Here is a 26545-nt window from a genome sequence, read left to right as displayed (position 1 = left end):
AGGATTATCTGTTTATTCTAATTGTTGGTACATTGTTTTAAAAATGTGTAATTGGGGCAAATGGAAACACAACAGGAAAGAATTTGGCATCTAAATGCCAACATTATTTGAAGAAAAAAAGTTAATTTTCTTTTAACTCATAATCTGAGAGCCTTGACTTTTAGACTTGAAGAAGTAACAGTAGATGTGTTTAGCACCTTCTGTACCCTTATCTAATAGCTAATGCTACATTTTGTAATTATATCAAAATAAATGGAATTATGAAAGTACATATGTATACGTATGTCCATATGCATCAGTTGCTATAATAATCGAGAAAGAAATGCATATTCTACAGAGCAGAGAGTTTTAGAGTAGGTTATGTGTAGTACAAAGTGTTGGTTTTAGAGAAAGACCTATATTTATTCAGGCTAGATTAACCTAAGGCCTTAATATCTATTAAAAGGAATAGCTTGGCAGAGATGCCCATCCTGTGTTTCAGATATTTGGGACAGCTGAGAGATGTTTGGTGGCTAGAGAGGAATTAGTGATGTTGTTGTGGATCGAGTGAACCTAGAAAATGAGCAGAAATCGCTGCACTTGTGAGGAGTGGGGTGGCATGTCAGAAGTGATGCTCAAAAGCACGTGAGTGTTGAGATCCACTCTTAGGGGGACAAGGTGGGCTGAGACTGGAGGTGAGGGTGGTGTTAACAGGCAGCATCTGTGTCTAGTCCAGAGGAGGAGGGAGCACGGCTGGGCACTGGAGTGATGGTGGACCCAGTGACAGTGACAGGGCGAGTTTGGATGTGTAGATGGCAACCATTCTCAAGCACCTGGTACTGTTAGTGTTACTGGAAAAGGCAGAGAAGCAGATCTCCATTTAGGTGTCCCTTGTTAAGGAACTAGCAGACACCTCAGAAGACAAGAAGGATGAGAGATTTGCAAATAGATGTAACAAGAACCTACAACTGCCTGATAAGCTGCAGATGTTTTTGTGGTATTTGAAATTGTAAGAGCAGATTTTATTCTGGTACAAAAAGGCAATAGAAGGCCCACTTGGAAAACCATAGTTAATGGGAGGAATTTATCACTGAAACAATGGTTGAGAGAGAAAACAGGTTTAGGAGAGAGATCCGTAAACTGATAGAAGGAAACATGGTTGACACTATAGCGGGAAAGTACACAGCCACAAAGCATAATCAGAAATTAGTTCTCTTCCTAATCCAGGGGAAATGTGAGCTCTCTGCATATCATGGGACTGTAAGTGTGTTTATCCTACTGTATTCAATTTTAATAGGCTGCTGTCCTCAATTTTAAGAGATTGGTATAATTCGAGAATAAACCATTAAGAGGAATCTGATGGTGGCACAGGGTTTATGTTTTTATGCTTAGGTCAAAGTAAATGTTAGAGTAATTTTTCAGATTGGCTGCATTGGAAAATTTCCCACATTATCAGCTGCAGTCCCTGATTATTGAAGGCCATGAGTAAAAGAATAGGGTTAGTAGATTGCATGAAGTAGGGGGAGAGAGGGACGTATTTTATTACGTGTGAACTCGGGGTGGGGGGCAGTGGTGGTGGTCAACATCAGCAATTTTGGATGCTTACAGACTTCAGACTCTCAGCCTTTAGTGTGCATCAGAATCACTCAGGCCCTGTTAAGACACAGAAGGCTGGTTCAGGGCTCTGGGAACTGTTCTTTCTAACATGACCGCAGTCAGTGTGACATTGCTTGCCTGGGTACTACAGATAGAGAAACCACCACAACTAAAGGCTTAGATGAGATCAGGTGATTGATTGAATCATATGATGAAGTTGAACAAGGTACCCTAAGACATTTTAAATCCGTTAGGCCTTGCTTCTCTGGGTTACCATATTATTTTGAATCTAGCCTTTGTATGAGGTATATTACTAAGGTCAGGAACAGCTGGAAACAACCTACTTAGGGATAGCAGAGGACAAACCAGGAACAGATAAACACTGTGAAGAAGAGGCTTGATGCTGAGGCTGAGTTGTTCTTTCTAGAAAAGAAAGGCACACTGGTTGGTTAGCAGTGGTAAGGCCAGCGGTGCGCTTTGAAACCTCTGGTTAGCAGCGGTAAGGCATGGGCAGTGTGGAGAGGCCACAGTCACCTGGAGGGGACCGTGCGCTTTGAAACCTCTGGTTAGCAGCGGTAAGGCATGGGCAGTGTGGAGAGGCCACAGTCACCTGGAGGGGACCGTGTGCTTTGAAACCGCTGGTTAGCAGCGGTAAGGCATGGGCAGTGTGGAGAGGCCACAGTCACCTGGAGGGGACCGTGCGCTTTGAAACCGCTGGTTAGCAGCGGTAAGGCATGGGCAGTGTGGAGAGGCCACAGTCACCTGGAGGGGACCGTGCGCTTTGAAACCGCTGGTTAGCAGCGGTAAGGCATGGGCAGTGTGGAGAGGCCACAGTCACCTGGAGGGGACCGTGCGCTTTGAAACCGCTGGTTAGCAGCGGTAAGGCATGGGCAGTGTGGAGAGGCCACAGTCACCTGGAGGGGACCGTGCGCTTTGAAACCGCTGGTTAGCAGCGGTAAGGCATGGGCAGTGTGGAGAGGCCACAGTCACCTGGAGGGGACCGTGCGCTTTGAAACCGCTGGTTAGCAGCGGTAAGGCATGGGCAGTGTGGAGAGGCCACAGTCACCTGGAGGGGACCGTGCGCTTTGAAACCGCTGGTTAGCAGCGGTAAGGCATGGGCAGTTTGGAGAGGCCACAGTCACCTGGAGGGGACCGTGCACTTTGAAACCGCTGGTTAGCAGCGGTAAGGCATGGGCACTGTGGAGAGGCCACAGTCACCTGGAGGGGACCGTGCAGGAGAGCAGGGCCAGGTGGGTGAGGTAGTGATGGTGGGTGGTGTGGGCAGAAACAAACCCTGTGTATGGAATTCATGCAGCACAGTCACATGCACTCCTTTACTTTTTCTCCCATCAGAAAAGCAAAATGAAAGTGCAAATAACTTAGCTAGCCTTAAAGCAAAAATAGGCATTTGCAGATGACTTGAAAAGCAATAGCGTATACTAACAGATTGATTAGTTATGGTTAATCACTTTGTATCACCTCACGCACATTTAGATTCCTGAAGCCATGGGGCCTTGCCATCAGATATGGCCACTGAAATCCACACATCTGATCATGCTCTGAATGAACCGTTTGAAATGAAAAAGTGAAGCGTTACTTCTCACTGAGAAGCGACTCAATTTAAAAGTTTAAAGGGACAGCTTTTAATGCTGTTTGTTTCTTGAATTTTGCTCAGGATTAAATGTTAAGGAGAGCATAAGGAGAATGGATGTAACACTCTTTCATTCTTTATTACCTATAGGTGTCATCTCATAATGAGGAAACCCAAGAATTCTTGGGTTTTATGGACAGTCGCTCTTTGATTACGCTATACACTTAATTCTACACATTGCTGAAGTGCAGAGGATCATTCTCCTTTATCCCTGTTGACCAGTACAGAGCCAGAGGGGTGGACAAAGTGGTTAGCTCGCTGTGGCAAAGGAGCCTCAGGCTGGGTACTGGACACCTGTGTCTCACTTTTCCTCTGCCACTTGCAGGCTCCGTGACCCTGGGCAAGTCACTCAACCCCTCTGAGACTTAGTTGCCTTTTCTGTAAATGGGGATGATAAGCACACCTATCTCTCGAGGTAGTTGTGAAGATTAGATAAGACAGTGTATGGAAAATACTTAGCCCAGTGGAGCTCTGTGGGACTCATGGGCTTATTGATATGGAGGTAGCAGAGTGAAATGGAGTCTAATGTGGACAAGCCAGTGGACACTGATCTTTAATCGGCTCTTTAGTTGGATTCATTAATGAGTATTCCTGAGTAGCAGGCATGTTCTGTTGCCTAGGAAGCTGGAGCTGTTTGCATTTCTTCCTGTCATAAGGGAAAACGGAGGATTGACAGAAATGAAGCTTTTTATGAAAGCGCATTCTAGTTCTAATTGCGTTTCCAGCACCAGTGTTAGGAGATAAACCAACAACACACTTTTGTACCCATTTTGCACTAAGTACAGAGGAAAACCAGAGAAGTAAAGACAATGTTGAATCCTTTAAAAGCTAAAATCTGGGACTATATGAAAATATATTAAATAACTTGGTAACAGCTACAACACAATGTATCCGAATTTAAAATAAAGAATAGGTAAATTGTGACATGAAGTATCAGCATAGAAAAGAAATGGATATAAGGTTAGTCCCATTGTTATCTCTGGGAGATTTTTTGTTAGAACATGGAGTTGCTATACTTTCTTTCTTAATCTGTGAGAATCCTTGAACTATTTTTCTTCTGGGTTGTTATCCCAGAAGCCTTTATACTTTGATTAAAAAAAGGGCTAAGCTTTTATGGATTTCATGTTGAAACTATACTGAGTGTTGGCAGGGTTGACCAAGTCTATGTCCTTTAATGTTGCCACTTACTAGCTGTGTTATCTCAGGCAACGTCCTCATTCATGGAATGGGACCAGTAATATCATAGTAAGGTTGTTGTGATGATTAAGTGATTTAATACAGACAGAGAACGGTGTCTAACATGATCATTGCTGTGTAAGTGTTAGCTATTGATATTACTTAAATCATCTATACTTTTCAAAAGGTGAGTGACATTAACCATCCCTGGGAGTCATCCTCGCCTCCAAGAGAAATCTAGACACTAAGAATTTGAAATTCAGTGATAATAATTTTCCATTTTCTTGATCATAATTAATAAATAATAAAGCATTTCTGTTATGTTACCTGATCTGACTGTGGATTTTGAAGTTAAGTCAACTTTGTTTCAGATGGAAGGAACTTGAAATTTTCCTTTTTATCACCTTGTTAAGTGGGACACGAAATTTGTCAAAAAACTCATTTTCATTTATTGTAAGACCTCAGTGTTTCAGAATTATATTTTGCTTTTGAACTACTATAACTTTGTAATGATTTTGATTAAGTTTATATAAAGCCAAATTCAGCTCTTTTATCTTTTCAGTTTGGTTCCTAACACCTCATATCTTTTTCTCCCAAAATCCTTATAAAAACAAACAAAAAGCTCTACCTACATCCCTTCTGTAAAGAGAAAGCCGCTAATCTCAAATTCTTAACTAGATTATGCGGTGTGCACACATTTTGGCTTGTCTTGAAGTTTGTATTTCACCTGTCTCAGAAGCAGACAGACCCAGCTTTCATTAGTTCTTAGAATAATACCTGCTGTCATGGATTAAGCATTTGGCAGGTCTTTCTTTCCCTGTGTACACATACCAAATGTTGGGAGTTAGAGGAAATTAAAACACTTGATTTAAAAAAAAAAGCAACCAGTGCTTAATGCTTTTGATTTTTAATGTGACAGTAAAGTGTTGGTTATGATTGGCTTGACTTTGTTTAGTTGTCTGCATTTTAGATGGAATGCATCAAAATCATTTAATATTTTTGTCAAAGCTTTTTATGTTTATATGTAATGAATATATATTAATAAATGGCATGTCTCTATATTTTGGGCTGTTGGAATGTGTGACTTCCCCAGAATCCAGCAATCTAGAGAAGATAGCCTAAATAACACTATTGTTATTCTTTTCATTGTCAAACTTAAATTACTGTTTTTAGAATATAGACATTCTTTTCTATTTAGTAAAACAATTTACATCTGAGAAATCTATTTTATAAGTAACTTTGATAGTAAACACAAGTTTTGCTATGTATAAGTATATATGTGAAATATATACTTTTTGTTAAAATTAAGTTTATAGAGCAGTTCAACTTTACAATTAAGTAGCAACCTGAAAAACTGGAGATCATGAAGTAGAACAGATAAGCTTAAAATTAGCGTTTTCTCCACGTTTAAATTAAGAAGTGGATACGTATAGCCAAATCTCAATTTAATGCTTCCTAGGGTTGAATGTTTGCCTCCTAAAACGTGAAACCAAGTTTGCGAAGTTCCTTTCCTAAAATATTTTCGTGTTTACCAACTTTTCTTGGGTTTCGTTCTTTTGGGAAATAATGTTGATGAGTGCTTTTCTTCCAAAGCAACTAACCAACAGAAATATTAACTGTGGGTGTGTTGTATCCTTCGCAGAAGTCAATTTCTCATGTATGCCATTTTAAAATGATGACATTTCTTTCTGTTTGAAAGAAAGTCTTATATTCTTATAATTTACCTCCGTATTTGGAATATTTGAGTCATACCAAGGATTAATTTTGGTTTGAAATAGAAATGATTGAGTTAAAATATAGAAGTATATTCAGCTGCAAATGAACTTTTCAACATAAGAAGGCACACTTCTAAAATAAGTCAAGGATTAAAACTGCCACCAGTAGAACTGGAACTTGGGCAGCTGGTGACATAAGCTGGTGTTAGCATTGGCAGCACAAAGGGAGCAATCTTGACATGAGAAGGAAGTGGGACCAGGTCTGGAACAATTTCTCCTGTGTGTCAGACACAAATAGTCTTTTCTTCAATATCAGGCAAGTATGCATTACATTCCTGTTTTATCAACTTTCCCCCTGCCCCCCACCTATGGTTAAGTCAAGATAAAACAATTTTAAGAATCCTCTCTTCATTTGAGTTTTCTTTAGCTCTTAAATCGAGTAGTACGTAAATGTTGTCTCTTACCCATGCTCTTTAGCTTTCTGACTTTTCTACTTAGCTGCATAGTAACATCTGCTCTGTGATTATGTCTGTGGCTCCAGAAATACATACAGTAGATGCAAAATGCAAGCTCTGAGGCCACTGAGAAGATGTGATGGCCTTGTGCTCTGTGTTAAGCAGGCCACAAACGCCGTTTTACCGATATGGCCTCAAATGGTCTGTCTTCAGTTTCAAATGGAAAAGATATTTTTGTCAGCAGTTAGGCTGTAAGTGTGTGTGTTTGGAAAAGGAGACATTTGAGTATCTACAACTAAGCATGAAGTCACATAATTACCTGATTACGTTTGTTGAGATTGGCAGTAAAATCGCTGGGGAAAGACAGAGGTAGGATGTTGGTAGCTGGTGGACAGTGGTTGGGGAGAAAGTAAGCAGTGGGACTATTTCTAATAATTTAAAATAATGCTTACAAGTCATTTTTTTCATAAAGCTAAACATTAGCTAAAGAAGTTGTTTATTAGTCCTCATTGCACATTTATCTTTCCACACTGTAAAAACTCAGGTCCATGGAATTGTACGGCGGTCCAGTTCATTTAATACGGGTCGAATTGAGCATCTGTATAAGAATCCCCAGGCTCACATTGAAGGAAGTAAGTCATTTTCTTTTTCTAGAATCTCTTTCTATAAGGTGTTTTCAGATGTTCCTATGTTCAGATAAGGTGTTTTCAAATGTCATTTTTGTCAAAGCCCAACAAGTTACAATTATTTACCCATATTTACCCATGAATTACTGCACTGAATACGATTTACATACCTTGAAAACCTTCCCTGCTCACTGCCCTAGGCCATAGTGTCATGATGGTTTGGCTGTTAGAAGGCTATGTAGTAGATGGCTTGGAGAGACCAAGGAAGGGCATGCCTTTGATCACCCCTCTGCAGGTGTCCCTATCCCCTCAAGTAAGAGCAGTTCCATACTGGCAGTGCACCGACCCGCTTTTTATATTCGGTCCAATTTAATCAATTTAAACAATCTTTGTATATTTAATTATTTTTAAAAATAATTTGCGAAGATAGGCCCAAATAAATGGCAATCAAAACTGTTCTAAATGACTGATCATTGTCAGTATTTGCAGTTGTTTTGCTACTTTTGTTAATTTGTCTGTATGTAGCTGTACAGTTTATATAGCACAAGCAGACTGGTTTCTTGTTTGAGCTTATGGTAACTCCTGAGGTGGATAGGGAGACCCAGAGAGCACTTTATAGTTGAGGAAATGGAGACAGAGAGGTTATGAGTTTTCTGAGGTTGCACACTGTGAAGAAGGCAGAGCTGGCACCAGGACACAGGGATTTTAACTCCAAGTTCAGCCTGCATTATGTGGCCAGTTTTTCCAGCCAGCAAGGACGATACAGTCAGCTTGTAAACCATATGTGGTTTTGTATTCACCCCTCAACCCCGCATATTTGAAGGTTTGGGCTGCTTGTATAGCTAGTGACAGCATCAGGAAGATGATGCAGTTGTCTACAGTAAAAGGCTTTCCACTTTAAGTCATTAAGTGCGTTGTCTTTGAAAATTGTTATTGTTTTTGTGCAAATTTCAGAAAAGTCTTGCTATTGGATGTAGACATAGATCAATATTATGTAAAAATGATGAAAAGATCAAGTTAGTAAGTCACCCATCCACATGTGTCAAATTCTTATGCTAATGAAGTCAGTGTAAGGATCTGTTTAGATTTAGGAGTTGTCCTTCAATCAATTATGTCACCACATCAGGCATTCAGACAGGGCCTAAGGTTGATGTTTATAAAGTACTTAAAAATTACTAGATAAAAGTATCTAAAAAAAAGAGAGCTGTCTTCATCATCATCAGTGTTATAGATTGCTTTAGATGGTGTACATGTTATTACAAGGTTTTCTTTTTCTGAATCTCATTCTTGCAGAACACATCTTACAACCACCTGGAGCCCTAAGATATGTTATTGTATAACTTGTTCATGATACTGTGCTTTAAAAAAAGTGTTTCTGAGTTTATCACCAAAATCTTTTACAGACATAGGCATTATGTAGCTATCTTTCTATTATTTAGGTTAAAGATGACAGTTATATTCTGCTACTCCAGAACCATCAGTACAGCATTTCCATTTTGACCCTGGTTTTCAGACTTTCCAAATATGCATTTCAATTTTGATATTTTTAAAAATTGAGCTTATGTTGCTTTTCTCTATCTAATGGTATGTTTTTGTTTCCTGAATGCTTTTCTCTATCTAATGGGATGTTTTTGTATCCTGAAGACATGAAGTTGCACTATGGCGATCTCACTGACAGTACCTGCCTTGTGAAGATCATTAATGAAGTAAAGCCCACAGAGATCTACAACCTTGGAGCCCAGAGCCACGTCAAAGTAAGCATTTTCATTAGGATTTCTCTGGCTGTGTTTCTGTGGCGTTCTGTATTTTACTTATGTCTGCTGCTTCTCAGTGCAGTAATATAATCACTGGTCTTAGTCTTCAAGTTGAATTGTCAGTGTTAGTTTGAGAATTAATCCTAATTGAAGTACTCATAGATTTTTTAAAAGTCTCTTGTCTGTTATTGAACAATATGATAAAACCTTACCACTAATATTGAAATAGCAGTATTTGTTTATTTTGGGTTGTTCCCTGTAGCCATGAGGCCCATGGATGTGTTTTCTGCCATTTCAAATAACAGATTGTAAATTAAATATTTTGTTAAAATGTTGGAAGATGTAATTAATTAAAACCTTTATGTTAATATCAATTTTTGGTAGTGGCTAAACTACTGGCTGAGAGAATATTTTTGAGTCCCAATAATATGTTAAAATTAGCTGAATTAACTTTTTAATTGTGAATAGTAAAAATCATTGGAAGAAAGCTTTTTAGTCTCTCTCCTCCTCAGTGTGATATAGCCAATGTGGATTTTCCCCTCTATTTGCATTCTGGAAGGAATCACAGTAAATATCACAGGCCCATCCTTAGGGTTCTAGGGATCTGCTTAATTCAAGTTTTTGTTGCTGTGTCCTCCTGCTCACATGAATAAGTGAAATCTGAAGCCATGAATGATAGGAGTTCTATTTAGATACTTGTTCAGACAGGATGGTTAGTGGACCTTAGAAAAAAAGCAAGTAACTCTTAAGTTATAAAAGCCCCCCAAAAGTCCAGAAAATCTATGAGGTTTTTTTTTGTTTTTTGTTTTTTGTTTTTTTTTGCTATTTAATGAACAAGTACAGGAGTCTTATTTCAGAAAGTTTTTCTTAGGTGATTGGTTATTTTTCTGTATCCCCAAGTTTGCATAGAATGGAAGCTAAATGCCTATTCTATATACCTCTGCTTGTTTAAGGAAGAAGTCATGAACTAGATAAAATGAAACCAAGTGGAGAACATAGTGAGAGAAACATAGCAATAAACTCAATCTTATAACTGATTATCAGTTTTCATTATACGTATCTCTTTCAAATGTTAACCTTGAAGGATGGCTACATATTGATGAATGAAGATACCTCATATCTGCCTGTGCTGTCTACGAAGAAACATTTTTCTTTTCTGAATCTGTGATGATTCTGTTCTATATCCAGACTTTCACCAAAGTCTGTGGAAGGTATCAGGGTCTTTAGGTTACAGCGTAGCTGTTTTTCTAAATGATTCTCCGTGTGTTTTTTCATTTTGGAAAGTCTCTTATGCATACTGTGCTTGAGAAATTACATCCCTTCTTTCCTATAGAGACGCGGTGACTTTTTATCATTCCAGGAATGAAGACTGTATTTTTCCCTAATTGAGGTAGTCAGTCTATCTTCCACATTATAATTCATCTGGCTGCTTCTTGACCTTCCTGACCAGCCATGAGAGTATCTTCCGGACAAAACAGAATGTTTTGGAATGAACATTCTGTTATTCAGTTTCCTTTGGATTGAGAAGTTTCCTTTGTAATCATAGATAGTTTATCACCTCTAGGAGCTAAAAATTGTAATGAAAGATGCAGAAAATTTTTATAAAGGTTTATTTATAGAAGACCTTCCCCTTGTCATTTAGTATTAAATGGGCTGATTCTTTCCTTTCTCCAAAACATATTTAAGTTCAGAAATATGTTATAGTTGTTTTCTTAGTTGTAGTGATCATGATAGTGTTTTGTTATCATTCTGGTGTGGTTGTACCATAAGTGATAGAAATCATAGGTGATTGAGTTGATTCCCTCTACATTGCTACACATGTGAAGTTTATCTTTTTTTTATGATATTTTGGCTGCTTTTCTTAATGGTTGGTTAATGGGCAGAAATGGTACTCTTCAGTGCTTCAGTGAGAATTTTGGTTTGTAAGGTCATTTGATCTTCCAATAAACATTTATTGAGTGCATACCTCATGCAAGGTGTCATGCATGGTACAGTACAAAAAGATGTGTCAGATACACCTCTGCTGTGGGGGTTTCAACTTTAGTAGGGGTGATTGGCACAAATGTCTGACTCTTTAGAGGAGGGTAAGAGAGAACTTCCGTCTGAGTGTATGATGGATAGTGCAAGGTGGAACCGACACTGGCTCTGGTGTTGAGGTATAGAGGGGACAGTTACAGAGTTACAGACATAGCGGGAAACTAATAGTTGAAACGGGGGTAATAATATGAGGCAAAGAGAAGTGGGAAAACTTGGGACATGTTTGCAGCGTCATGAGCATTCTAGATGAGCTGAGCAGAACCAGTATGAGGAGAAATGTGAGGTAAGGCCAGGTAGGAAGCTGGGCTGTGCCTGGGCAGCCTACCCATGTTTTGAATGGGGGAAGATATATTCAGTGATGACTTCTAGAGGTAAGAGTCTAGAGGTAGGGCTTAAGAAGAGCTAGGAGGTTGCTGGATGAGGACGGTGTCACAAGAAATGGGGGTGGGAGTGAGGAATGAAACAGGATGCCAGGTGGGGCTGATTCCTCTATGCACTGATGTGGCCACTAGAGAAGAGGGAAACCCAGGGCTTCAGTGCCCAGGGGACCAGAAGGTCAATAGAACCAGTACTAGAAACCCACATTCAAGGAGGAACTTTGGGAGTGGGGTTGGAGAAATAAGTTTCCTTTTGGAAACATTTTACTGACATTACTTGAAGGACATTCAAGGGAAGCAGGCTATAAGGAAGCTTCAAATATGCTGTGAGTTTTGAGAGAGATCTAGGGTACAGAGGTTTATATTCAGCCTTGAGGTCTTAAAGATGCCAAGTAGTAACTGGAGAAAGACGGGTAGAGGACTGAAGATTGAATCTTGGAAACAGGCTGATAGTGAGAGGGTAGGATGAGGACGAATAGGGCTGATGACAGAAGTGGAGGAGGCAGAGGGTGGGATTGTGCCATGGCAGTCAAGAAATTGGGTCAGTGCAAGCAAGAGGAGATGAGGCTAGGAGAATAAGGACCAGGAAAAGTCACCAGCCTTGCCAGTTAGGCCAGCGAGGATTTGTGACGTTTTAAAGGAACATTTTAGTGACGTGACAGAAGAACTTAGCCAGCGTTCAGGGGGTTTAGAATTTGAGAGGTTATAAGGGAAATGCAAATTGAATGCATTTTTTTCCAGAAATTTTTATGTAGAGGGACAAGAGAGAATATGATAGATAAAGCTTGTAGCATCATGTGTGGGTTGCCAGGCCTCTCTTCAGAGTCCTTGATTCTTTAGGTCTAGGGTGGGGTCTTACAACTTGCATTTTTAGGATGTATCCAGATGATGCTGTCCCTGGTCTGGGAACCGCACTTTGAGAACCCTTGTTCTAGTGTTTCAGGTTTCTTGGTTTATCCATATAAAGTATGTTCCTTAAATGCTTTCTTCTTAGACCTTTGCCTTTAATATATAGGTTTTTGAGTTTGATGTAAAATAATCCTATTACTTACTAGTTAATGACTTAATGAGCTTTTAAAGCCCAAAACTACGTCTGCAGTCAGGAGTTATAAGAATGGAAAGTGAATTTGATATATGTTTATATCAAAGTTCTTGATATTCAGAAACCTCTTTTTCTGAATTGTACATAGTCTGAGATAATAAATACTTCTCAAGTACTTAGTATGAACAGCTCCTCTTAGAATGTCCTTCGAAATCCCTGTTCCGTACCACTGTTTATGCTGTGATCTGTGGACAGGCTTAGTCTTGGCCAGAGTGGGCGTGGGGAAGGGGCTTGAGATGATGGCGCCATGTGATCACAGACTGCTCACCTGTCATGCTGGCAGCATGCTGCTGTGTTCCCTCACCTCTCCAGGGCTCTCCATGGTGGGTTGCAATTGTTTTTTTTTTTTCTAGTAGCTTGTTAGGGAAGGAATTAGGATGAAAAAATACATATTTTGTTTCTTATAGTTAATTTCTCTATATTAATCAGCTTCGTAGAATTTATTGTATTCATAGATATATTTAGACAAAAAAAGTTACTTCTGACAGTGTAATGTTTGCCATAAGATTAATTAAATTTCTTGTTATTTGGTTTGGTGTCCTTTTGAAAAAAGGTTCTAATATTAGCACATATTTGCATTTAATTTTGAATCCGTGACTTCTAGACTGGATATTGTTTGTGTTGGCTTCTGTTTGTATGGAATAAAGTCTCCTATCACTCTCACTTCCAGTTAATTTGATGTGGGCTAGAGTATGCTAAAAGTAAGGAAAATAAAATAATAGGAAGTTGGTCTGGTTTCCTGTAGGAAACCAATGAAGATGAAATTGGTTCTTGGAATAAACCCACAGCAGTCTGGGAAATACTGACTGAAGACATTTTTCTGAATCATAAACAGAAAAATTATGACTCATGAAGTAGGTCATTGAAAGGCTGGTTTGATCTTATGTGGGAGAAAGTGAGAGATGACTGAAATGTACTAGTTATTAAAAGAAGTTAAATCTAGCATGATGACATCATCCAAGTAGGAACAAATTATCCAATGCGTAGTCCTGCCCATTTGATGGAGAAAATGTTTTAGGAAACTGCTTTTTTGTTGTGGTTGTGTGGTTGGTTTGTTTGTGTATTTTTTGCTGTGTAAGTAATAGTGTTTCTTAATTGTTTAACTTTAATTGCTGTACTATTTTCGATTTGTCCCCCATGTCTTGCAGCTTCTTTAATAACCTTAATGTCATTTTCAAAGTAGTGGTGTTGGTGAGATCTTTCTATGGTGAACCTAGTGCAGTATTTCTTTCTTTTGCCTCACAATGCCATGTTGGAGTTGCCTTGATTTTTCTCAAAGAAACAACAGTTATTCCATCGTGGAATGTGTCTTTAGTGGAGACAGAAAGTCACTTAGTCTTTTTTTTAGTTTTGAAAAGGATTTTCAAATTCTTTCTCAGTGTTACAAACCATGAGTATGTCTTTCTTTCACTTTCTCTTACTCAGCTTGAATAACTCCATACTTTCTACTCCTTTTCTAACCCTTTAAATACCTGTATTACTTTCCTTTTCAAGTCTCTGTGTAAGTTATTTGTTTAATTTTGTTTCAGGAGTGGTAGGAGGCATGAGTGCCTGGGAGGTACACTGGGGCATGACCATGTGGCAGGAGCTGAGATTTCCTCACATAGTTGTGCGGGACAAGTGAGCAGATTCTGACTGTGGAAGCCCCAAAGGGGTTGAGTCCAAATACTCCACACATGACTTCAAGCTTGGGCTGCCAGTCAGGAAGCAGAGCTGATTGTGAGTCAAGGGGCCAGTGTATCGGTGACCTGGCACCAAGTTAGAATCGAGGAGGGATGAGACAGAAAAGCTAGTTAAAGGAATGGAGGTGGGAATAAAAATAGTCGTGGGAATTAAATCTGTGGCCCCTGGGAAAGGGCCCAAGAAACTGAATTACCTAAGCTAAAGAATTGTCATCTCCAGTGACATTTTCCTGGTGGTTCTGAGAGTTGAAATTCATACCTTAATAGCTGACCCCCATATTTGTCCCCAGGAAGCCTGAATCTCTTGGGGCTGTTCTAATTGAGGGAGGGCGGTGAGTGAACAAATACATTGGGAGAATTGCATTATGTGGGGGAAGGGCGGTTGGTGAAAGGTGGGAGTCTATAGTTGAACATCTGGTTAGTGCCTGACTAACCCAATTATAGAACAAAACAAAATTGCAACAGCGTGGCCCTTTACCATGTAATTACAGTAGGGATAGGGGTAGCCTATTAAAAACCCAGAGCAAACAGCAGAGAGGGACTGTTCTTCTATGTTCTTGCTCATTCATTTATTTATTTTGTACCCTGGGGAGCCTGACAGGGAGGTGTGAGTAGAGCAGGAAAGTAAGGAGTAGGCAGGGAGCATAGCTATTGCTGTTAGAAGGAAAGAGAAGCTGTTAGAACATCCTTAAATGTGGGTGAGGGCCTGGCCTGTGGCCCATACAATTGCATGTTAGCATTCAGTAAGTTAACATGTGTGAATACAGCCATTGGCCCTTTACAGGCCCTGTGCCCAGAGGTTGCAGTGGGGAGACGTTATGACCACTACTGGAATAGACGACTGCCATGGGGCAGAAGAGAGGAATGTTCTCACAAGAAACTATGGTTCAGGCAAGATTATCAAATCAGGGGTGCACATCACAGTTCCTGGGACACACTCTAAAACTTCATATCCAGGTCCACACCAGACCTTGGGTCTTGGACTTTTCTGTGGCTTGAAATCCTGATCACGTCACATGCTCACTACACGACCCTAAGAGGGCACTTAGCCTTTTTATGCTTCTGTTTTTCTCATCCATGCAGCAAGCACCTGCCTTAGGCTGTGTTTCCTTAAGATGTGATTCTACCTGTGGGCCTGTGTATGTGGACTTGACCTTAACTCTTTTTCCCTAGATATCTACTTGTCTCATTCCCTTAACTACACTCGAACTTAAGCATCAGCTTCTCAGTGAGGCCCCCTGACCATCCTGTCTCCAATAATACCTCTCCTGGGATTGGACCCTCACCACCCCAAGTCCAGATGAAGGAGGCAAGCAGTGAATGCAGTGGGTACGGGGGAGAGGAAATGCGCATTGGCCGCCGTGTGTCCTCCTTCACTTCAGTCCCAGTGTGCTGCCTGCTCACAGTTCAGTCTAACTTGAGGCAAATTATCTAGAGAAATGGGTGGGCTCAGCATTGGCCGCTGTGTGTCCTCCTTCACTTCAGTCCCAGTGTGCTGCCTGCTCACAGTTCAGTCTAACTTGAGGCAAATTATCTAGAGAAATGGGTGGGCTCAGGTTACATGGTCAACATATCTGTCTTTGCTGTTTCTGCCTGGGACGGAGGCCTGTCATTTGCCTTAGCTGCTGTTCGAAATGATTGCAAGAATGTCTTCCTCATTCAAATAACTGTATTTCCTGCCACCAAAATGTTAACTTGTTATGACGTATTCTAAAGGAAAAAGTGATGTTTTGGATCCTTTGTTTTTTAATAAATGGGCTCTAGAATTCTAAAGTGGCAGAGATTTTGGCACAGAGCCAGCTCAAGCACTTATTTCACAGGTGCCCACCTGGACTTGCAGTTGATGAGCAGCCACACGCTACCTAATCTGCAACCCCAGATATGATGCCACTCAGTCTTCCTGTCACACTACTAAGCTGAGAATACCGAGGCGGGCAGTATCGTTGAACTGTGAGGGGAAGATACCGCAGGACTCTGATGCTTTATATCTGACCTCTTGTCATTCCCACTGTTTATTACAGTGAAATGAAGTTTTGGTGCAGTAGGTTTGAGTTTAAAACGTTGTTCTTTCCTTGCTGGAGGGAACTGGTTTTAATTAATACCATGTGAAAGAGTATTTGAATAGCTAGAAGATCCCCAAATTCAACAATGCCAGGTGCAATGTTAGCACATCAGTGATGCTAACATAAAATTAATATATACAGAAAACAGAAATCCACAGTACTAACTCATCAGGAATGATAATCATCTTTTTGGTTAGGGTAGTACAATTTAATTCAATATAAAATTTTAAATTTTGAATATCTACACCATGGTCGTTTGTAAGTTAGTTTCCCTACAAGCTATGGGAGGCAAATAATATTTGCTACAATTTCTTAATGAAGACGTTGTTAGAATGAAAGGCTTGTTCCTATTCGTACAATTATTTTTAAATGAAATTGTCAAGTCAGTTATATAAGTATAATGTGAATTAACCTATTTTCTAAGATTTAAAAATAAATATTTCTGCTTTAGCACTGAAAATACATTTTTGTCCATGTATTAGTATACACAAACTGTAACTTCATGTTGGGTCTCTGAAGATAACTTATTTTGCTTAGTATATTTATGAATCGATATAGCTTATTATGATGTTATATGAGTTTTAAAACTCATTGTTATCTTGTCATATGGAATTTTTAGATGTGCTCAGAGCAACATAAATCACTCATAGTTTGTTAGCAAATTATGAATGTTCAAATAATAAAGATTCCTTATGAGCAGAATGCTTTACTTGTTAAAGAGAAGTGAGTACAACTTTGAAAGCCTGAGGATTAATAAGGTATGTTTGCATTTAGACCTAATATCCCTGCATACTGTAGTGCATTTTGTGTCTAGAAGAATTAGCTCTCTTACAGGTAAAGTGAGTAGGTGCTCAGAGCAAAGACTGGATGCTTTTAATCTCTGTGAATAGGTGGTGTGGATGGAACAAACCTCTATGGTCAAGTAATGTTATGGTTTTGTTTGTTTTTGTTCTACAAGCTCCCATTTCTTTCTGATCAGTCCTGTTGTCCCTTTACCTGTGTGGACACAGCCCCCGTGATACTTAACACAGTTTGTAACCACTTTTATTTGTTACAGGGCAAAATTGCACTACAAAACCTTTTGCATTTTATAATTTCCTGTTTAGGTTTACAGTGAATAAATGCCACGATTGTAAATATGACTAGTTCATTCCCGTGGTTCTTAGGAAGCAGTTGAGCGTTTCTGACCTTGGTTCATCAGGGTAGGCAGGAGTGTATGCTGTTGGTGGGTGCCTGTGCGTCATCTGGCTCAGATTCTTCTTGGAAGCCTGTTGTAGATTTGAGCAATTGAATTCAAATCTAAAACCACTTAAAAAGTCCTTTATAGTCCATTAAGAATTTATATGAGAGAGAACACTCTATGAAAGTTCTCCTCTCCCTGTTCAAACAGATTGTTCTGTTTTATTAGAGCTAGGTGGTATTGTAATTTTGATAACAGCTAATAATGTTTGGAATTTTGCTCATAATTAATTAGTGGACCACACAAAGCTATGCTTGTTGGGTTTTTCACCCTTAATGTGTTTATAAATAGTGGCTTGTTTACTAAATAAAATCCAGAGTAGCATTATTTTAGTGTTGCAACATTATTTTATATATATTAAGCTAAAATGAATACAAATAGCTAAATGTACATATTTACCATAATATTAATTTCTAGATGCTATTTATAAAAATGGTGGGCAAAGAGTAAGTTAGTAAATATACTGTGAGTAAAACTTTTCCTTTTTTTTTTTTTTTTTGAGACAGAGTCTCGCTCTGTTGCCCAGGCTGGATTGCAGTGGCACTGTGTCGGCTCACTGCAATCTCCGTCTCCTGAGTTGAAGCAATTCTCCTGCCTCAGCCTCCCGAGTAGCTGTGATTACAGGTGCCCACCACCACGCCCAGCTAATTTTTATATTTTTAGTAGAGACAGGGTTTCACCATGTTGGCCAGGCTGGTCTCGATCTCCTGACCTCAGGTGATCCACCTGCCTTGGCCTCCCAAAGTGCTAGGATTACAGGTGTGAGCCACCTTGCCTGGCCAGGATTCTTAATTAGATTACAGTATGTAATTTACATAAATTAAGGTGAAGACATAAATGATACTTTGTTTAATACCATAATGTATCTCCCCCACCCCCAAAATTTGTATGTATATTTAAAAAAATTAAACTTAATACTTCTTTTAAAATACATAGTAAAGCTTGATATTAAATATGATTTCTGCTTTATCCTTACATATAGGTGGAGTTTATAAAATTTGCTTTGTTAAAGTTGGATCCTTAAAGTTGGTACGGTAAAATAAAATGAAATCTTTTCTAGTTCAAAAAATGTAATGCGTAAGAATTTTTTCTGCTACTTTCTACTGTAAATCATTAATTGGATACCTTACCAGTGCCAGCAAGAAATAAATCATATGAAAATGGTTTTAATGTATCAGATTTCTATTTTTTGAAAAATGTCTAAGATCGAAGATGAGTGATTAGTAGGTATCACTTTTGCTTTTTGAAAAATGACAGAATATGATCATAGTTTGGAAATGTTAATTTAAAATGTAATCCACAACAAATTTAAATTTGCTTTATTTATAAGACACTATGCATCAAACCTTGGTTTGGCGTGTTAAAACTCTGTTAACAGTTCATCATTAAGAGACTGATTCTTTAGAAAATATTGCACCCTGAAAGATTAGCTCAACTTGTATATGGTTCTAGTGTTGATAATTAAAATGAAATGTTTGCCGGAGAAGAGGAATATTGTGTTGATAGCAATTATGCAGTTATTCTAAATGGGAGTTGATAGAGAAGAGGCAGTAGTTTTGAACTTCTTATGTTGTTTGGTATATCGGGGTAAAAAAACCTGTTCCTGAGTTTCTTTTCTACTCCCATTCCATATATTTCATTGGTGCCAGGTTTTTATTTTTTTAATATATAACAGTAAAGTCTTTTAGAAATTAGTGGTATTGACAAAATAAACCTTTTAGGATGTTCTTCAAGACTGTCAACCCACATTATTAGTACTGATGGTAAATAACCAATCTTTATCCTGACTGCATGGATTAATTGTTAAATGGTGTAGGGGACAGGGTTTTTTTGTTTGTTTTAACATTCCCATATGGCTCACACTAGAGTGCCTTTCTATTTGTTTGTTTGACACTAACATATCTTAGGACAATTCAGAGCCAGTATGGTCAGTCCTAAAGGGGAGGCTGAGAGGCTCTTTAGTGTGGTCTGATAGATTTCTCCATCTTCCCTAGAGAAGAAGTGTTCGAATATTTGACAGAGGTTAGTAGATTATTATGTCACAATATTTGAGTTATTGGTTGTTTACATAATGTGTGTAAATAATTTTTTTGTCTGTTTTGCTTTGCATTTGCTTTATATTAAATATTATGAAAGTGTTTCGGTTTAGTGATTTTTTTTTTTTTTTTTTTGAGATGGAGTCTTGCTCTGTCGCCCAGGCTGGAGTGCAGTGGCTCAATCTCGGCTCACTGCAAGCTCCGCCTCCCGGGTTCACGCCATTCTCCAGCCTCAGCCTCCCAAGTCGCTGGGACTACAGGCGCCCGCCACCACGCCTGGCTAATTTTTTGTGTTTTTAGTAGAGATGGGGTTTCACTGTGTTAGCCAGGATGGTCTCGATCTCCTGACTTTGTGATCCGCCCACCTTGGCCTCCCAAAGTGCTGGGATTATAGGTGTGAGCCACTGTGCCCGGCCAGGTTTAGTGATCATTTCACTCTATCATTTGGCAAGATATTTAGATTGCAATTTAGCAAAAATTAATTTATCTTATTGGAATTATTTACTTAAGTGACTTAAAATTTCAACTTTTGTTTTTCAAGGATAAGTTCATCAAATTTGCCCAATTAAAATTTATCAACAGCAATAATGGAAAAAATCTATTGGTTATGTTCAATAATATTATGTTAAATAATGTACCTTCAGTCATTTTTCAGTTTTATAAATTTGCTTCACAGAGAAAGAAATGGAAATTTCCAATAAGCTTTACATTTGCTTAGGGAAGCAAATTATCCCTAAAGCTTCCTTCTTCATCCCTCTAGATTAGAGACGTGATTGTTTTTGAAACAGGAAGTTTCTGGTGTGTTTAAGAATGTTGTGCTCTTTTATACACATAGATGGCAGCAAAGAATTAGACAAAGGAAGTGAACCTTGCAGTTATAATGAAAGATGAGTGACAGTACAAACTGACTCCATCAGCATAGCTGCCTGTGTCTCATACTTAAACATAAAATAAGAAAGAAAGCTACTATTGATAACACAAGAATATAGGAGAACGAAGAAGGCTCTGAGAAGCTGTAATACACTGAATTTCTGGACAAATCCCAGGTGGGAAAGCTTAATCTTTTAAGGTATGTCATCCACTCCTGTAAGATGATTGAAATCAGCTAAGATAATATGCATGTCAAAATAAAGAGACAGTGAAGGGCTGAGGGGCAGAAGGGCCAGAGGGAAGTTAAAGAGAAACCACGCACAAGTTGCAGTGGCAAGCAATAGCCTGCTGCCTGCGGGCACTGTGGAGTTTGGCCCGCGTGTCTCCTTTTTAGTTAAGCAAGTTACAAAGAGGAAATGTCAGTCCACGAATCAGGCAAACATTCCATGGGAACGTTTGCTCAAATGTCAGCATTTTAGAAAATAGAACTGTAGTCTATTATGGTTCAGTCCCCATGCTGGGTTTGCTGTTAAGTACACAAGTACAAATATATTGCTTAAGAATGCATTTGCTATTAACAAGTCATTTTATGTCTTAATTAACATTCCTAAATAATGACATAATCACTATAAAAGATGACAGTCATCATTATAATTAATATTTAATATGTGTGTGCTTCCGAGGACCTTGCTGTGGCTTCTCACAAATTTCCAAGGTAATTTTCAAGTTTTAGAATTGCATTTGGTGAGATCACAGTCATGAGGATCTAATGAAGCAGAATCATATTTAGTAGAAACTGAGATTCGAAAGTGAGTTGTAGAAAAGCAATTTGTAACATGTCCTTAACAATCCCATCACCTCAGTATCTTACTAATTATAAACGAAATAAGGGCTTCTTAATGCCACTAGAGTAATGCTAACATTGTTTAGGAAAACATTTCTCCTACCCTCTATTTTTTTTCTGGTCTACTCTCAGGAATTTTAGTACCACAGACTAATCTCTGGGTCACAAAATTTATTCTGAAGGTGTGTATAACAACGTGCTTAAAAGCAGTATCTGGCAAGTCTCTCTTGTGACAGCAACGTATTTCTCACATAATTATTTTCTTAGTAAATTTGATATCTTAACAACCCCTTCCCTCATTTCTGAGTTCAAACAATAACACTTAATATAATTTATTTCTCATACTTAATAAAAGCTTACTTGAGAGTATATTGCCATTCACCCTCTAGCTGCTTCCACCAAATGAGGTTAGAAGGGAATGCGGTTTGCGAGGGTATAAGGTGGTTTCCAGCATGTTCGCTGTGTACTGTAATGGGCCTCAATGTTGTTTTAATGAAGCATTAAACATATTCTGGCTGTTGCTTGTTACTTATTAATGATTAATTGGTTATACTCTGTCATATCAGTAGAAAAAGAAGATATGTATGTAGTTTTTCTGTTTTAAGCAGTCTACTCTGTTAACTTCAGTTTGTATGCACAGATATTATCTGTGTTACCCTAATATTTTTAGTAGTGTAGGCGGTTTGAAAACAAGAACAGAGAAAATTCTGATGTCTAAACACATAATCCCGCAGTTTTGTGAATCTTTAATTAATTAAATGGAATTTTATAAGTTGAACTTTCATTATCATATATTTCTTAAAACCAGGGTGTAAGATGATTGAATTAGTCACAATTACATAAACATTTCTTTATAAGTCATTTTTGAGATGGCAAATGGGTTTTAGATTAAAAGGTTGTTTAAAAACAGCTTTTAATCAGAATATGTTTTGCAGGTGACTGCGTACTTTTTCTTTTACACTTTTAGCCCCTCTTTGGCAGTCATTAGATTTAGACTGTGACTTTCTTAATGGAATAACATCATGCAGATTATTTATGTGACCTTTTCACTGCCACGGTGTTCATTAAACGGACGGTATTGCAACACCGTTTCCTTCAATTGCTTGGTTTCAAAAGAATCGTGTCTCAAGCAGGCAAATCTAAGTGATTTGTGTTGCCTACTAACTGAAGAATATTGTTTTAAAACTTTTTTTAAAAACCAGCATATTAATTTTCTTCATATTAGCACTAGAACATTTATTTTCCTTGACAATATTTTATAAATATTTTGCATGGATAATTAAGTGTTGGATAATTAATAACTTTTTTTCAATTTTCTTATAATTTTTAAATGGGCTTTTAAAAATGATACACTTTATAGTTTTTGATGCCCTTTTTAAAGTCTAAAAACAGATTTTGTATGAATTATAGGGGACTTCAATGTTTTATTGGCATTTTATAACCAATTTTAATTTATGATGGCTTTACATTTGTTTACGTGACTACATCTTACCAAATCTTAGATAATTGAAAAATTTCCAGTATAGTATAATAATAGCTTAAGTAATACTTGCCTTGTTTGTCTGTCTTACTTACTTTAACTTTCACATAGTTAATTAAGTAGCATTCCTGTTGATAAACTAGAGCGCACACTGTTGTTTGAGGTTAAAATACCAAAGTTTTGTGCTTATGATACTTAGATTTTCCTTTATGTCCAAACTGTCCTTTTTTTAATCTGATGTAAAGTATTTAAACATATATAGGTACTTTTAAAATTATTTAAATTGATAGATGATTGCATGTAATCACAAAGTATATTTTCTCATGTGGCCATTGTTTTTTCATGAAGTGTTAATGGTTAGTGGAAAAATTTGTGTAATATAAATGCCCTAAAGTTCAATTTTGGCGCTAAATTTAATTGCCTTTTTTCCCCCACAGGCTGTGTCTTTATTTTAGATAAACACATAAGTTCATAAATGTATTGCTCATAGTTCGTCTTTCTTGAGGAATGGTTTCAGATAGATTTGATATACTTTCTCTCGTTTTGTGGGAGATTCTTTTCTGTTTCTCTCAGTTTCTAACTGGGGATTCCACTTATCAGGTTGAACCATCTTATATGATGATGATTCTTGGTGGTGCAACTTTGTTGGCACAGGATCCAGAGACTAATCCACAAAGCAGTTACTGGATTTCCAATGTGTGAAATATTAGTTTGTCCCTTTTTCTTGTGTTTTTTCTTCTGAAAAGCTTTACTGAAATTTCATTTTTTTTTTCTCTCTTTTTTTTGTTTTTTGTTTTTTTAGTGTTTTTTTACCATGCTACTTATGAAAGAATTTCATAAGAACTTTCCCAAGTTCTACCACTTGGGAAAAGATGTATTTTAACTACAACAGAAACATCCCGGTTAAACCCTTATCTGGTCAGAGATTTTTAGTTCCTAGCCAATAAAAAACTGTTTTTTATAATGTCACATAAATTACATACTAAATTAGTACTTTCAGTAAAAACTTTTCAGTAAAATTTTGACACTTAAATGCTCACTTTTTTAAAAAAAGAAATCACAGTCATGTCAGGTCATAGGCAAATGAAATGTTTAATACAAAAATTGCAATATCTTTCATAACAACATAGAAGTTAACAGAGTTTTGACTAATCTTACTCATTTTCTTGCATTCTTACAGAAAATACTAGTACAATTGTAACCTTTAGTGAAATTAGTTCTTTGTAAGAATTACATTTCTATGTGTAAAACAACTATAAAAAGAGTGCCAAGATTTAATGCGTGCCTTCACTTTTCGGGGACGTTTTATTTTTTCCACTGTAAGTAATCTTAATTCCAGATGTTAGCACATGACATTTTGTGTAGTGCCCCTATCACGTTTGAGTTTTTTTAACATTAGCTCTATGATCTGATGTGCTATGTGTACTATCTTGACTCGTCAGTGATATAGATTTTGTTGCTGTCATTTAGTTTTTATTAATAGTCTTCCATTTGTATTAGTCAAACTTAAAGGCATTATGTTTGTTGCCACATATAAAATATTTTACGGAATAATCTGTAGTTTGTTTACATGGTATTGTGACTTTAGATCTTTCTATTAGAGCTTTATAAAATAAAATAGTTGGTTGCATATAGAGGTATCTTATTGAAACATCAGTATAATGATAAAAATATTAATTGTTGTAATGTATAGGACATTAGAAGAACACAGATGTGGCCACCTTTTGAAAACTTAGAAGTTATTTATCTCATAGGAATTTGTAATAAATCCAAAAGATAACTATAGGCTTGACACATGAAATGACAATTTCACTATATTGGCAATTTATTTACATTTCTTTAACCCAATTTTAATTGTAATTCTGTGATTTAAGCCTCATTGATTTATATTTTTGATTGGTATATTGAAATATAAAACCTTCTAAATTCTAGCTGGCACAGGGTACTTTTTCTTTGTGATGAGAAATTAAAGGAATTAATCTTGTCAGAATTTTTATAATCATGTAAAACAAACGTGTGAGGAAGACACATAGTCTCTCTGGGCCTCAGTTTTCCCATCTGTAAAATAGGATGTGAGGCTTTGGGAAATAGGAAAGAGTTATGTTGTATGTTCTCCAAGATCTCCTACAACCCCAAAATTTCATGATTGTCCAATTTGTTTTTGAAGTGGTATTGTGCTTATCAATATAAATTACATATCCTGTCTAATGAAAACATCAGTGTTAATAAAACCTAAGGATGAAAAGTTCAGTTTCTTTTAAAAATCATACTTTTTGGGAGAAACAATTGTCAGATATTAGCGTATAATGGTTTTTCTCAAGAAATATTTAAAATCTTTATATAAAGTTATCTTGCGCCTTTTTAAAAACTTAATGCAGAATAGTGGAAATTCTGGGATGGAAAAGGCATTATATTCTATTTTGTCAGAAAGTATAAATTAAAGTTAAATGCTGTATAAGCCTTTGGTCATACTGTTAATATGGGAATATCTTATCTAGAGAAAATTAGTATGTGAATATTTTCTATAAAATAGAAATCTGAATGAATAAGTTGATTTGCTGAGTTTTCTTACAGGTAAATAAATATACATGAATTTCCATGAAATGATTCTGAGGCACGTAAATAAATTTAGGTGCCAGTGTTAATTTTCTACATTTAGCTTTGGTATTTATTATAATTTACAGACAATTATAGTAGAACCTGTTGTGCCCCAAAATTGCTCACCAGGGAAAAATACAAACAAACCTATTTCATGCCGTAACTATATTGACTATATAGGATGTGATTATGAAAACTAAGCTTCTTAATACTGTAGCTTTCACTCAAGTACAACTTTCCAGAAATTTCTATTTAACGAATTGATGCTTTTTTGTGGGGAAGGGGGAGTAGCTGTTTGGAGAAGTAGTTAAGTTTAAAACACATATTTGATTTGTATAATAATAGACCATTATTGGCCGCTGTAGTAAATGTATGCTAAATGAGAGTTTATAATGTAAAAATAGTGGTTAAACGTAGATGACTTAGAGAACAAAAAGTAAACGTTTAAAAAATGTATCTTTATAAGAGACAGTATTGCAGTATCCCAAGCACAGCACAAATTCCACCTGTAGCAGAAAAAAAATAGTTAAAAGTTTCAATTTTCAAAGCGTTCTTTTTTTGTTAATTTTTTACTTGAATAAGGGATTTCTGTTGATTTGTAGAGTTTCTAAAAGTCAAAGAAAAATATTTATATAATAATAAAACTTTTCCTCTTAACTGTCATTGTATTTAAACCTTGGATTCCCAAGTAAAAGATTCCAGGATTTATAACTAGCATAGATTCAATTATTTTAAAGCCATCCAGATTCCATTGTCAATTTAGTGGCATTTCGTACAGTCAAGGTGGCAAACTTGTTCCTAAATTAGTTTTTTTAAGCTTATTATCAGCCATATTTTAACCCCAATCAAGACATTCCTAAGAGGTTTACTCCGAGCTTTTAAAAGTTTCTTTATATGTCTTGTGGAAATTTTCAGTTCAGTGCGGGGTTTACTTTAAGTGTTTCTCAACTAAGCATATAAAAATTAGACTTTTTCTACCTTTTATGAAATTACCATAAGGATTTAAGATTTTGTTTCTAAATAACAAAATTGTAACTACGTACAAATTCTTAGATTGGTGTTTATCCTTGTTAATCTATAGTAGCTAAAAATATTTCAAGTAGATTACTTTCTTTGTTACTAAATTTTCCTTATTTGAAGAGTAATTATAAAAATAATTTATGTGACTGGGCGCGGTGGCTTACGCCTATAATCCCAGCACTTTGGGAAGCTGAGGCAGGTGGATCGACTGAGGTCAGGAGTTTGAGACCTGCCTGGCCAACAT

General features: G+C 37.2%; 1 protein-coding gene across 1 annotated transcript in view; it reads left to right on the top strand.

Moving 5' to 3' along the window:
* Nucleotides 1-26545, top strand: part of GMDS (GDP-mannose 4,6-dehydratase) — a 622616-nt gene that overhangs the window by 128088 nt on the left and 467983 nt on the right. The window contains exons 3-4 of the mRNA XM_002816345.6: nt 7117-7204; nt 8843-8952. Coding sequence (XP_002816391.1) covers nt 7117-7204; nt 8843-8952 — 198 coding nt within the window. The remainder of the gene's footprint in view (nt 1-7116; nt 7205-8842; nt 8953-26545) is intronic.

This window comes from Pongo abelii, chromosome 5, assembly GCF_028885655.2.
Source record: "Pongo abelii isolate AG06213 chromosome 5, NHGRI_mPonAbe1-v2.0_pri, whole genome shotgun sequence".
NCBI lineage: Eukaryota > Metazoa > Chordata > Mammalia > Primates > Hominidae > Pongo > Pongo abelii.
The sequence above is the reverse complement of the archived record's forward strand: the minus strand, read 5'-3'. Positions and strand labels throughout refer to the sequence as shown.